The sequence below is a fragment of the Haliaeetus albicilla genome, chromosome 6 (assembly GCF_947461875.1).
Source record: "Haliaeetus albicilla chromosome 6, bHalAlb1.1, whole genome shotgun sequence".
NCBI classification, from domain to species: Eukaryota; Metazoa; Chordata; class Aves; order Accipitriformes; family Accipitridae; genus Haliaeetus; species Haliaeetus albicilla.
This window is the reverse complement of record NC_091488.1, coordinates 11,762,105-11,776,639: the sequence shown is the minus strand read 5'-3', so window position 1 is coordinate 11,776,639 and position 14,535 is coordinate 11,762,105. Positions and strand designations below refer to the sequence as shown.

Sequence of the window (14,535 nt, the reverse complement as noted above, 5' to 3'; positions counted from 1 at the left end):
CTCCCTCTCTCTTCCCCTTTGCTCTTTTTCCATCACTGCCTTAATCTGGCTGGGGCCTCTTTCAGATGAAGGTGACACGGATGGAGTGCTCATCTGGTAATGATTAAACCACGCTTGACCATTTTCTCTCCATAGACCTCTCTTACTGTCAGATTTTATAACCCGATTACTACAGACTTGGGTTAGATTCAGACAGATCGCCTACCAGCGAAAGGCTCAATATCCCATTATCAGATTTGTGAGCCCGCCATTCCTCTTCATCTAGTATGTAACAGAAAGTGTCAGTAATGTCCTATGGACTTAGGCTTTAAAATGAGTCTTAACTATGCAAATCGTATGTATGTATCAGGAGAAAATACTCCACAGAATCATTTGCAGGACAACAATTTTAAAACATTTTTTATTTAAATATTAAATAAAACACATCGACTAATCATTTTGGTGTACACCTCTCATTTTAACATAAGAAATAAAATGATTGTTCAGTCATGATAAAAAATAAACTATACATCTTAATTAAACCAATCACGTAGTGTCTTTAAATACCCTATTGCATTGCAGTCTGCAGAACAGCACTGTCAAGACATCTACAAAAAACCCCAAACTTTTAAAATGACCTCTTTCTGCTCCAGCAATAATTCCAAAGAGGTTCTACAGCAATTGGAAAAGAAAAAAAAATACTATGAAAGTAAAGTGCTTGTCATTGCTCAGGACAGGAAACAAAAGAATCTGTGGCCTTTTGATCCATGGCATTAAACAAAACAAACATTGAAGAGGAAATTCTGCGTTTTAAGTATGTGTGCTACCCCTTACAAAACTGAAGGCAAAGTTGCTGCTTTGTGATGAGCTGGCTTCTTCTTGCCCTCCCCTCCAGCCATCTCCATGCAATCTGTTTTTTGGGTTGGGTTTTGTTTGTTTGTTTTTTAAAACCACTACAAATGAGCATGAGACTTTGGTGTTTTCTCTGCTGCAAGGCACCGCTCATTAACAGAAATTCAACTCAAGCAATTTTCTCTCACTTTGAAGCTTCCAGACCACGAAGCAGCAGTGGCAAGCTGGAGATGCACCAATATAGACACACAGTTACTACACAGAGATAAAGAGGTCGTTTATGGAGAGCCACAGACAGAGCCACATGACATCTTCAACCCTTCCTACTCCCACCAATTAACCTGGTCGATCTTTGGCTTTTTTCTTTTTAAAAAACAAAACAAACCAAACAAAAAAACAGGTATCTATGTTATTTGCAAATGCGTAATACTGCAGGTTGCATGAAGCCAAGGTAACTTGAAGGCACCCTGTGTCACACTAGGGAGATGGGTCCTTTAAGCATTTAGACAGAATGCAGCTATTTTCTGACATTCGGATGGCAGCTTCCAGCCAAGCTGGCTCACTGTTTGCTTACCTGCTTCCAAAGTTTGCATGCCCTACCTGACTCATTTCTGTAGGAGCACAGTCTGTTCTCCCCTTCATACCTAAGCATAACTTCTGTCAATACCTACAGAAGTTATGCTCTGCCTTGAAAGGGGAGTGGGGTCTATACCAGAAACACAATATAAGCATATTACAAAATATAAAAAATAACTAGTGTTATATAGTTTTCTGCTTCCTATTTATATACATATACAGCATTAAAAACCATACGAAAAAACACCTATCATCTAATCCAAAACCTCATTTTGCTAATATGCCAAAACCAAACCAACCAAAAACAAACACCCAAAGATTGTGCTGTTTTACTCACTTTTAATACAGTTTTGTTCAGAAATAGCTGTACTCCGTTAGAGTAGAATTCTGTTCTAGCCTATTCCTTTTGTCTTTGCCGGTATGTAATTATAACCTCAATATTGCACATTTCCCCAAGAGTCAGTTCTGTTTGGACCCTGATAATGAAATGCATAAAAACATAATTAGCAGCGGAAATAACAATGTGCAGCACTAAGAAATACCCCTCAGGCAACTTTGTAGGCAACCTCCAGGAGGGCTTTTTAAAAAGAAAACCCTTCCCTTCACCCCACTGGTACTAACGCTTCCCTCCTCAGTGCCTCTGCAAGAATATGAAAAACCTTAGCGTTTATAAAGACATTCCTAAAGATTATTCAGACCGACAAAATATATGCATGTGTGCACATGTTTATATGTATATACACACACACCACCCCCAAACAAACATCCCTGCAAAAGACCAGACATTATGCAATTTGGATCTTTACATCAAGGGATACATTTTCAATAGATTACTTGCTTCTGTACTAATTAGAAGGGTTTTTTAAGCTTTTCCAGCTGATGTATCAAGCAAGAAGTTCACAGTTTTCACTTAAAGTATATGTATCTGGGAGGTGTGGAATGGGGATGTTGGTTCCTTTAAATAAAATGAGTGTTAACAGGAGGGAAAAAAACCCCAACAAATGGCAATGCTTCCATTTTTGTCTTCTATGAATGCATAATGCTGCATGCCACTGGTTTTCTGTTTATTTTCTTTAAAAGAGGTAATCATCTTCACAAACCCATAAATGAATATTGTGAAAAAGGGAGGCTCTGGTCCCTTCTTTGAAAAGCCTCTCCCTGCTGTGTCACCACTACTGACAGCTGCTAATCTTGCATAACAGCAGAGCTGTATTGGTCTGACTTGAGTACAGTACCGAAGAGTTCTTCCCCAACCACATCCCTCCCTGTCCCCACAAATGCCCCACCCATCTTCCCCATCATTATTTTTCCTTTAAAAAATTCAGTTTCTATTCATATTTGTTCAGTGCAAGAATAGTAGAAGCAAAAAGACATACATATTGCTTGTTTCAGTTCTATAAAGTTGCTAGCTTTCTGAGCCAGACAGCCTCTTCACATACTTCAAAATTTATTGCTTCTGAGAGTCATTCGTCCACACAACACCAGCCAGCCATGGACCCACACATGCCATGAACAGTGGTGAAAGTTCTTTGCAACAAGAGCAGCGTGAGCTGTAGCAGCTGGGGCTCTCACTTGACCAGGACGAACTTCCCTAGCTGGTTGGAAGTCAGGTCCTCCATCTCACAATCCCCGTGCTGCAGAGTGACAGCATCATAGCTTGTAGACTGCGCAGAGAAACTCTGTTGCTGAGAGAAGGTAGTGCCAACTGGAGAAACGTTGCTGCTGATGTACAGGTGCGTGTCTAAAAGGTGAGCTGCTGAGGACACCGGTGATACGCTGACACCAAAGAAATGAGGTTGGAGCAGTTGGCTGTTGCCAGCAAAGGCCAGCTCAAATGAGTTCTCTCTTTGTAGCTCTGACAACAGAAGAGAATTGGATGCTTTGCAGGTACCTATGCTATCAGAGGAGGGGATGCCATTTGTTGCAGATGTCTGAGAAGTCTGGGGACAAGCTGTCTGGAGTAGCTGGTGGTGCTGGAGCTGGAGCATTCTGAACAAAATCCAAGGGTGGAAGAGGTTAATTTGCACTGCTAGGATGATTTAATGTTTTTCTTCCTCCTTTCTTGCCCGTAACCCTGACCGTAACTTTCCCCTTTGTTTCCTTCTCTCTATCAAACCTCTCCTTACCCAGCCACTACAATTAAAGCAAGCTGACCATGCCAGGTCAACGTGTTTTCACTTGGCTTTTCCTCATGTTGGAGAGGGCAACTATCACCAGAGGGTTATCTAGTCACCATTTGGCCTGCTAATAATAGATGTTCTAGAGACAACGTGTGCAGATAAACCAGAAACTCAATTTTCCATCTTGCTTCTATGGGAACGAAGAGGTGCCACCACACATGACATTTGAGGCCACTGGAACTGGGCCTCCTTTGTGGGCTGTAACTTTTCCAAATTACAAGGTCTTACTTCCTTGCCATGGGAAAATTACAGGAGGAGGCAGAGGAGGAAAGAAATCATTCCCAAAACTAACACAGCAAAACACAGCTTGCAATGGGAAGAAGTAATGTTTTCCCCCCCAGTACCAAATTGCTTCTCAATTCAGCAACCTCCAAATATTTGGATGTCGAGATTTTTAAGTGAAACTGCACGTCCTGTGTTACGTATGCCAGTGCAGGAAGCCACAAAAGAAGCCAAGCAGTTTATCTGCTGCCACACAGCAAAGACGGAGGATAGGAATCCCCAGTGACCAAACTCCTCAACCTCTTTTGCTGTGTTTACTCCTCCTCACTTGCCCCTAACCAAAGAAAACCCAATGAGAACGGCAAAATTCATCCCAGCCAGCTTCTCACCTCTGTTGCTGTAGCACCTCCTCCAGGAGGCTTCTTCCCTCTCTGCTGCTCCCACTGCTGCTGTACATGCAGGTGTTCGGCTGCGTGTGCTGGAAAGGGCTCATGCCACTCCTTGCTGCCCGAGATGAGGAGGACTGACACACCTGCCGAGCAAAGCCTTTGATTTTATTCAAGCCGAGAAACCCCTTGGCTCGAGCGTTCTTCCGCAGCTGCTGCCTAAAAGCCTTCAAGCCTGTGGGACACGAGGAAAAGAAATGCACTTTAATCCTCCTTAGCATTTGCCTAGGAGCCTGCTTTACAGATCAGCCTTTCTGGGCAGCTGCCTTCATTTGCATGAGAACTGCACTAGAAGAGACCATGACTTTTCAGTTCATGTTCACCCCTCTGCCTGATGGTCAGAGCAAAATTTACGTAATGGAACAGGGTTTGGGACAGCTGCACCCTTATGTAGAAGGACACATGCACAGCAAAGGAGAAACCTGATAGAAATCATGATGTTGTGCACTCCGTATTTTAGGAGGAAGGCGGAGCCTGCCATCCCACTCACAGCAGCAGAAATATCTTCATGGGCATGCTGAATCAGTACCCAAGAAACTCTCATCTAGGCACCTTCTCAGGGCATCTGAACCCCCCTCGGGGACCACAAGTAAAGAGGCAGAATATCCAAGTGGCTGTCCTCAGCGTAACGCTAACACAGGCAAGCAAGTATCCCTGCACGCTACCCTTTCCTAGTGGCAGTTGGAAGGGTGCAATTCCCCAGAAATAAAGCAAGGAAGACATTACCTTGAGTTAATGAGGTATCAGATGCTCGCCTTCCTTCTTGGAAGCTGACAGGCAGGAGAGAAGCACCTCCTATGCAGCCCTGGGCTTGTAACACTGGAGCGTCAGACTGGGAAGCTAGGAAGGGCGACGTCATCCTAGCTGTGGCTGGGCTCCCCGTCATTACTTGACCTGCCAAACAGCTGCTCAGGGCCACTGAGCTGTCATTTGAAGATGAAGTAAGGCAGCTGTCTGAACTAGTTCCCTCTGTGGGGCTTGCAGAAGAGGAAATGACTATACCTATGGAGGGGAAGGAAGGAGAGAAAGAGCATTCCCAAGATGAGGAGAGGAAGGAACAAACATGACATCAGAGTCTTCTGCCCACCTACACTGGCACTAATAAGCACCTGCGAGCTGGAGAGGTGTCCAGCAACTCGTGTTGTTGCAGGGCTTGACTCCAGCAAGAGGTCATCAACAAATAACCTAAGTTTGGGCTCCCGTCCAGCTGGCAGGGCTCTGCCAGCAACTCCAGCACCACCAGGCTGTGCTGGATCAGGCCTACAGTGTTTCTTCAGCACAACAGCTCTGACACAGGATTATTGTTTTGTGAACAGTTTTGCTTGTATGTTTCATTCACAGGGTCTGAATGTGTACCAAATACAGCTAGTGACAACCTGTTTTTTTAAATTCAGACACCCCCACCTCCCCCGGTACAACAGCAGAAGCAAGCAGAGCAGGGTTATGTCCTGCTTGTGAGAATGCTCCCCTCTAAAGTGATCTAGGTGAAATACAACAGTGCAATGTCTCTTCCTTAAGGGCCAGGCTTATTTACGGAAACACAGAACTGTGGAGGGCAGAGTACAGACCTCTTTTCTGGGCCTTCCTATCCCAGCCAAGGTAAAATCAGCACATACTCCCCAAGCATTTGTCCGCTATGGCACTCCTTCTCTGTCCTTTTCCTCTAACTATGGACACCCTTCACCTCTCCCAGACTTACTTACATGGAGGGGCATGCTGATAGAAATGAGTGGTCACTTCGGCCAGTGTGTGCCTCCTGCTGGTGTTGCTAGGGATGCGGATGGGGTGGTCATACGCCTTAATTTCATCTTCCAGCTCCTTTTCTTGCCTTACTTCTTCACTAATGGTGGTCTCCAGCAGGCTGTTGGGGGAGATGGAGCGGTTCCGGAAGAGCCCGTTGAAGTTGGGATCCACAGGAAAGAACATAGGCTGCAAAACATGTCAGATCACAGACTGAAGGGTGTTTCGCTTATTTCTGAACTACCTTTTAATACTCTTCACAGTCCCGTGGCATATCTTCAGTAGGCATATTGTTTGAGAGGCTATTATGACACCATGCCCAAATGCCAAACAAAAGATTGAAGGCAGAGAACAACAGAGTCACAACCCCCATTGTTTTGGATTGGCAGAACAATGGGGAAAAAAAAGTAACACACAGTGTAGCTGACAACACCAACCTGTAATGGATTGCTTATGTCACAGTCCATTTCTGCCTGCAAGGATGGCTGAATCAGGCTCTGAGGTTGCTGGTAAAGCAGAGATGATCGCAGGGTTTCACTAGTGAGACTGTCCTGAGGCATCTGGAGAGAGAGAGCGATGCACAGAAGCCATCACATACACCGCAGTTCCACGCCTTTTCAGATACTGGAGGCTCAAGGAATTTCAGAGCTACCTTCCGTGTAAGCTTTCTCCACGTACTTTCTATGAAAATTAACAAAGCTAGTCTTTCAATGCCAACACAAACACAAAAGTCCTTCTCCTAAGTTAGGCCATTTAACTGAAAGTACAATTTGAAAAGGCACCCAGAGCACACTTTAAAGGAGGTGGGGGTGAGGAAAAGAAAAAGAATGTCAGAAAAACACACAGACTGACTCATGGAGTACTTCTGAGGATCCTACTGGGGTATGTAACAAAGAAGTGTAACCAATCCGTGCCTAAGAGGGCAAATTTCCATGAGAAGCCTAATCTTCTGGCTCATTATTGACCTGCACTGGAGGCAGACTATTCTTTGGACCGTGACCCACAGTCACTTCTTAGGAAACAGGCCATTAGTATTCAATCAGCCTCCTGCTGAAGAACAGTAGGCTGTGTCCTGTCAGAGGGCACCAATATCAGAATTGGTTTTCAGAAGTTTGAGAGTTACAGTCTTGTGTTTTCCCACAGCAAGGGACAGAAAAAAGAAAGCCAATGGACACAGCTTCCCAGTAAGTAATGCCCTTCCTTACCTCAACACTGCTGATCTCGGAGCTCCTTGGCCTTTGCTGACGGCCAGCTGCTGGACGACTCGATAGCTGGCTGCTTCGATACTCCTTGAGGCGCTCCAAAAGCAGGTAATAAATCGCAGCAAAATGGTTGTAGCTGCTGTTTTGCAGAGACTAGAAGACATTGAAAGGACTCTTGACTTACAGGTAACTCAGGACACAAGCAGCCAAAACTCATCACTAGGGCCTCATAACAGTGTACTCAAAAGTAAGTAAAAATCCAGAAGGGCCGTGAAGATTTTACTACACTCTGACACTGGATCAAGGCTAGTCACTGAATGACATATATATGACTGCACCATTGGCATTCTGGTAGTCACTGAAGATGTATCTAAGGGGCAAGCGCTTCTCACCTCAACAGTTCTCTGCCTGTCGATGCCAAGTGTTTGCATGATCCCAAGGACCTGCTCATTGTAGTCACCCAGGTTGGAGTTGTAGTTTTGCATGGAGAAGGACAAAGACTGCTGCTGTTGAAGAGACGGGTCAGCTTGCATCCACTTGTGCTGCTTTATTTGGGAAATGGTTATTCGCTTGGTTGGGTCCACAACCAACATCCGTCGGATTAGTGTTTCACAGTCTGGATGACAAAAACAAACTCATGAGCAAGGGGTAAAAATAACAGCCCAGCCCCAGGTCACTGCTAAGAAACCTTCCCAGCAACAGTGTATGATGTCTGTGAAAACAGGAATTAAAGGTTTCTGAGCTGCTGATGCCTGATCTGACTACCAGGTATTTAAAACAGCACAAGAGGTGTCCACATACATTTCACAAAAGCAACACGTCACTACAGGAAATGAAGCTGTACTGGATACTGGCAGGTTTCAGGTGGCCTTGCACCTTGTAGGAGAGCTAGTTTTGAGTGGATGCAGGTTTAATGATGTTACATCCACTTAAAATAGGTCAGAATTCAGTACAGAACCCCATCACATTCAACTTCCTGGCCCATATATACTGCTTATTTGTTTATGATCAGGGAATTAAAGCCGTTCATGGCTACAATAAAGGTCAGACTTCAAAAGATACTCCTCACTTGAAGACAGAGGCACATTCACTTGTTTTTGAATCCAAATCAGAGAGAGGAGATAATACTCTTCAGTTCCTTTTTCTCACCAGACTGTTGGAGTGCTCAAGAAGCAGTGCTAAGCCCCACTATTTCTGCTGTCCTTGACAGCACAGCCACACTGAAACATACCCCTTCTGCATAGTTAAAATATCTTAGGAGAGCTACACCCATCTCAGCATTGCAGGCTAGTCTCATTAAAATCCTGTTTTCTCTCTTTTGTGAGTGATTATTTCCCCAGCTACAGTGTCAAGTATTTTTGTAATCCATAGAGATACTCTAAGAAAGGAAACGACAGCCTTTTAGATGAACCGTAAAGTAGATCCCAGAAAAGAAAACATGTGCAACTAGTCCCTCAACTGTAAGCGCTGCTCTACAGAAATTACTGGATACATAAAAGACAAAGTGATTGCCAGCTGCAAAACCAGTCCCACCTGTCATTGCCCCAAGAAGGAACAGGACAGCTATTCCTTTATTTGTAGCCCCTTTTCTAACATAAAGGATCTGAAAAAAGCACCTTCAGACATGAAGTAAGGGATGCGGAACCGGCCCTCCAGCACTCTTTGCCTCAGAGTTGGTAAATTGGGTCCATCAAAAGGCAGAGAACCACAGACAAGGACATACAGCACCACCCCAAGGCTCTGTCAATAGAAAACAGCACAGCATGTGAGTGACTCCAGTAGAAGCAACGATTTTGAAAGCCCACAGACCCTCACAAAGTGTGAAATGTGATTTCTAAGGAGTATCAAGCTCACCCATATATCAAGGTGAGGTCCTTCGTATTCTTTGCCTTCAAAAACTTCTGGAGCTGCATAGGGTGGGCTTCCACACCAAGTGGAGAGGGGCTCTCCCGACTTGTAGAAGTTTCCAAAGCCAAAGTCTGAAATGAAGGTGAAAGTGTGGGGTAAGACATTACTCAACCACATACTAATATTTCAGGAGTAGCAGAAAATGGAGAGAAGGGAGCAGATGTATTGTTTTATTCTCTGCCTATTCATTTAAGCTATTCTCTTTTGTCCAGAGGATATGTTCAGAGACATATCAGTAACTTTGTTTTATTATCAGTTACCATAAATACATTTATAGGATCATCCTAGGGAGACTGAATTTGACTACATGCCTAATGTTGTTTATAGACTAACCGCGTATTTCTCATTACCTGCTAACTTGATATTCATGTTAGCATCTAGCAGAAGGTTCTCCGTTTTGAGATCCCTGTGCACTATGTGGTGGCTGTGACAATATTCCACCGCTGAAAGAATCTGCCAGAACTTCTTCCGTGCTTCACTTTCACTTAAGTGCCCATTGGAGGTTAGATGATCTGCAATACAAAATAAAAGAGGCACAGGATTTAGAAACACCTGGAGGAAATTTTTCATAATCCTGCAGGTGCTGCACTCTCTGTTTGACAGCTGACAATGCCAACCCTGGATTTTTAATCAGAACATATATATATTACCCAGGAATGATAACAATAAAGCCATGATTTCTAAATCTAAAGAACTGTTAGCTCCGGCAGTGAGGACTTACCAAACATTTCTCCATTCTTTGCAAATTCAGTAACAATGTAAAGCATATCCTTCGTCTCCATAACCTGTGAAGACATGAGAGGACATGCTTAAAAAAAAATGCAGACCCTCTGTAGTTTCATTCATTTTTCTAAGTGCATTCTCAAACATATCGGTTCAATTATTTATTTGCCACAGCAGCTGGCAGTAAAGGCAACAACAGATCAGTGCTTATGTGCGTACAATATACAATGGCTTCCCATGCCATTGTTCTTCTCACCATTACCATGCTACCTAATCTCTGCAAGATAACAGATGAGCATTTCAATAATTTCATACACTTCCCTGAATTCCCTTTTTGCTAAAATATGCATATATAGTTTTACAATTCATTTGATTTTGAACACGCAAAGACACTTAAACGTTTATATAAAGTTGTCTTTGTTTCAAGGCTAGCAGGTACTGAGGTCAGGAGAGATAGTTGCAACTTGGACAAATCAAGAAGTAGTATCAAATACCCCGGTGCCATTTGGTGTTGGCCAGGGACATGGCAAGCCTCCCAAGCAAGTGACAATAGGCTGCTGTTTGTGTAATGGCAGTCCTTGATGCACATCAACAACCGTCAATATACCGCCCAGCCTTCACCTATCAATCTAGTATCAACTTCCTTTGATACTTGTTAATTTTTTCCTTTGGAGGAAAAAACAAAGAAGAACTAAAAAGCAAAAAATGAATGAGAAATGCTAAGCATTTCCAAATTCATATTCAGTTACTACGGCACATCTTTCAAATGTTGCATTTCAGTTTTTAAAATACACCATTTCCCTGGAATTGGACTCTCAAATAGCAGATTATTTTGTTTTGGAAGCAGGAGGCTCACAACATGTTAACAATCAAAAAAGCGTCAATACTACTTCAAAGGCTGCAATTTCCAGGCTCCTAACATGTAACCTTTTTCGAAGACTCTTGTCCTCCCCTCACTACAATTACACACAGACATGAAATGAAAATAAACAAACAGGGAGCAAAGGAAGAGAGGTTCCCAGTTTAAAAAACTGAAGGAAAGTATTCTGGGAAAGTTGCCAGCTGGATGAAATTAAGACGCCGTGCTGAAACTAAAACAATGATGAAATAATACAAGAACACACACCCTACATTGGTATGTCATCTAATTCCATCCCTGCTTCTCAGTCTCCACCAAACAGGTAAAGCATCAGTTACAACAACAAAGAAAAGAAAACTTCACTGAAAAGAAATTATGGTCCACTACGAACGTCATTTGCTCCATCAAGTGAAGTGGTTCAACTAGATGGAATTTAACCTGCTTTTCTAAAAGCTTCGAAATAGTATTTTCACCCGCATCATTCCACTGAAATGAAATCAACTGAACTGTTATAATGTTTCTGTATATCCTATACTGCCCTATGGGCAACAATGACGTCAGATGTTAACACAGAATAATTTTTGTTATGATGGTTAATACTATAAATATCAAGCACTTCATGTGTGTCAAGGTCTTTAAAAATAATGCCTTGCCTAAGCACCTGCCTTACTGGCTCTTCAGCCTTACACATTAATTAAAACTTTTTTTTTCTTCTTTTTTTTTTTTTTTTTTTAAAGCTAACAAACCCAACGGTAAGATTGCAGCTGATAATAGTGTTCACTACTGCACACGGACTTTCAGACCTGCTGCTTCATCCATCTACTCCTCTCTCCCCGCTGCCCTTCTAGACCGGTCCAGACAGACTGTGATACCTCATCTTCTTCTTAAATCCACATGGCACTATTTAAGATGATTAGGAGGAACTTACACCAAATGTTAATTAGATCGAATATTTAGAATTTGCAAAGCAGTCCTTGCTCACTAGGACAGATGTGATCGTGTTTTCTGCACAACACATTTACTTGTTCTTACTGTTAAAAACACCCATCAGTGCAGAAACCGAACAAATCTAAACCAAAATTCATGTTGTGAAACTCTACAAGGGCAAAGATATTTAAAACTGACTTTCAAAACTACTGGAACAAAATAAACTGGAACAGAATAACCAAACAGGTCATTTCTTGACACATTCTAAGATATGAGCATTTACTGGCTTTTTATTTTCTACTTAGGTTAGAATTCTAATTCTTAAATTAGATTTCTACTTAGATTTTCTCCTTAGATTGATTTGGTTTAATTGTTGTTGATTTTAAATCCCTTCCACTTCTGGCAAACTCAACTTTTGTGCTTTCTTCTCTGCTATCCTACATGAGTTTAAGTCTTCCTCTTATCAAAAGCACATAAGAAGTTCCACTCCTCTAAACAGGAAAAGCAGAGGAGTAAGGAAAGGCAAGTTAATCCTAGAAGTTCAGATAATCAGTTCCTTGATCTAAAACAAACCTCAGCCTCACTTTAACTGTAAATTTTACAGTGCATTTTGTCAAAAAGCTGTCTGATGTACCAGAATCTTGTTCAACGAATGATGAATGACTTTTAAAAAACCCAGTTTAAGTGTTTTTCAAAAAGTATTTCAATATGCATTCTCTCTGCAAGTATCTGATGTAAAATCATGGGCAAGAGAAGAGCACAAGCGTATCTCATCTGCGTGCTGTGCTTCAAAGCTGACCTCTTACCTGATATAGCTTGATAATGTGGGGATGATTCAAAAGCTTCATTATCTGAACTTCTCTATAGATCTTCTCCAGATTGCTCGGGTCTAACCTTGTTTTGTCTATTATTTTTATTGCAACCTGCAGGTTTAAAAAAATAATAAAATAAAACAACCCCAGGTATTACAAAATAGGTACTCTTACTGTTCAGATCTCTTAAAAAAAAAAAAAAAAAAGACGACCCCCCCCCCCCCCAGCACGCACACACAACTCACAAAATCCAAGTAAAAAGTAGCTTTTAAAGTACAGACTTGACAAAGCTGATTCTGTTTTTCTGAACTGCACAGAATTCACACCGCAGAACGTTTTCATTTTTCTTTTCTACGTCAAAGGATTACACCTAAGGTAGTGAACAGAACTGCAGAAATTAGCACTGGACAGGATTCGGTAAATCTTTTAATCCATCCCGTGCCAGTGAAAAACAGATTCCTGTAGCAGACTGTTTTGTACTGTAGCGACTGATGGGATTTTGACATGCACTAGAAACATAAATACGGTTGCATGCCCATTAATGAATTATTTCTGCAAATAACACTGCAAGTTCTTTGTTCTTGAAGCACGCACGGGGAACGAAAAGAATTAAACCCGCCCGAAGTCTTCAAAAGATCCTTCATTTGTTGGACTTTTTAGCAAACCAAGAGGGGGTAACTCGATGAAGCTACCGCAGCACTCGGAAATGTTGGGTTTTTTTACGTATCCTTGCCCGGCTTTAATTTCACGGGAGCGCCGCTGAGCGCACCGGGAGAACCCGCAGCTCCTCCGAAGGGCCACACCGGCTCCCGGTGCCCGCTCACGGCGGCGGGACTTTGCAAAGCTGGCGGCCGCCGCTCCCTTCGCCTCCGGCGGCCGTCAGCTCCCCTCACGGCGCTGGCAGCGGCAGCCCACCGCTGCCGGCCCGCCAGCCGACAGGCTCTGCACCCCCCGCACCCCCCAGCCTCCGCACCCACCTGCGTTTTGGTCACCCTGTGCCTGGCCAGTTTGACCACCGCGAAGTTGCCTTTCCCCAAGGTCCTCTCGATATCGTAGAAGCCGACGCGCAGAGGCCGCTGCTGGGCTTGTCCGGCAGCCGGCAGGGAGCCGTACTCTGACATGATCACCATGATTTAGGCGGGTGGCGGGCACCGCACGCCGCGCCTTAGGAGGGGAGCATCCGCGCTGCCCCGGGGACGCGGCCGCTCGCACCTGCACGGAGACGGCACAGCACACCCCGTCAGCCCCGCCCGCCGCCGGACACCCCCTCACAGCTCGGCGCCCTCTCCCCCCTCCTCCCCGCAGCCCAAGCCGCCGCCGCCGCCGCCGCCCCGTCCGACCTTCGGCGGCGGCGGCCCCGCTCCCCCCCTCTCCTCCTCCGGCCGACCCCCCCAACCGTCGGAGCGGCCGCCCGAGCCGTCGTACCTGGCGGGCGCTCTCCGCGGCTGCCGGGCTCTGCCGCTGCCGGCGGGGCGTGTGCGCGCGAGTGTGTGTGGTGTGCGCGCGCGCTTGTGCGTGTGCGCGTGTGTGTGTGTGTGTGTGCGTGTGTGCGTGCGCCGGGGGGCAGGCGGCGGGACCACGCGGGATGTCCCGGCTCCCCCCACCCACCCCCCTCCCGCCCCGCTCCGCTCCGCCGCCCCCCCCCCCCCCCCGCTTCCACGCACACCCCGCCCTCCCTCCCGCCTCTTTCCCCCCGCCCACCGCCGAAAGCCGAGACGGGCCCATTGACGTCACTTTGACGCCAGAGAGACGCGCGCCCAGGCGCGAGGCTGAAGGAGAGCGAGACACCGGGCCGTTGCCAAGGAACGGGCGGCGCTGACGCGCGCGCTGATGGAGCCGTCGCCCGGGAGACCGAGGGGCGGTGACGTCAGGGCAGAGGGAGGGAGGGGGCCGCCAGCTCTCCTCTCCCTCCCGCCCGGAGCGGGGGGGGGGGGGGCCGCCTCTCTGCTGTCACGTGACGCGTCCCTTCTCCCGGCGGGGTCGCCCCCTGCCGGCGTGGCCGGCGCCCGCGCGAGCCGCCGGCGCGCGGGGGGGGCGGCGGCAGCCGTTACCCGTCTCGTGGCCGCGGCGCGGCGGGAAGGGCGGCCGCGCCGGTCTCCCCTCAGCGCC

General features: G+C 45.6%; 1 protein-coding gene across 2 annotated transcripts; it reads right to left on the bottom strand.

The window, feature by feature from the left end:
- Nucleotides 1–371: 371 nt before the first annotated feature.
- On the bottom strand, nucleotides 372–13,998 carry SIK1 (salt inducible kinase 1). 2 transcript variants are annotated; one of them, XR_011325001.1, is made up of 15 exons: nucleotides 13,852–13,998; nucleotides 13,404–13,638; nucleotides 12,421–12,537; nucleotides 9,827–9,890; nucleotides 9,456–9,617; nucleotides 9,052–9,176; nucleotides 8,814–8,937; nucleotides 7,590–7,813; nucleotides 7,201–7,350; nucleotides 6,433–6,555; nucleotides 5,959–6,184; nucleotides 4,982–5,257; nucleotides 4,199–4,430; nucleotides 2,784–3,396; nucleotides 372–1,883 (listed from the first exon to the last, which is right to left on the bottom strand). XR_011325001.1 is itself a non-coding variant. In XM_069785028.1 (14 exons), the coding sequence occupies exons 2-14, from the start codon at nucleotides 13,554–13,556 to the stop codon at nucleotides 2,976–2,978; spliced, it is 2,397 nt and encodes a 798-aa protein (XP_069641129.1). In that variant the 5' UTR covers nucleotides 13,557–13,638; nucleotides 13,852–13,998; the 3' UTR covers nucleotides 372–2,975. The 2 variants fall into 2 exon arrangements, 1 of the variants encoding a protein (XP_069641129.1); XM_069785028.1 differs by having other exon boundaries at nucleotides 372–3,396.
- Nucleotides 13,999–14,535: the final 537 nt, after the last annotated feature.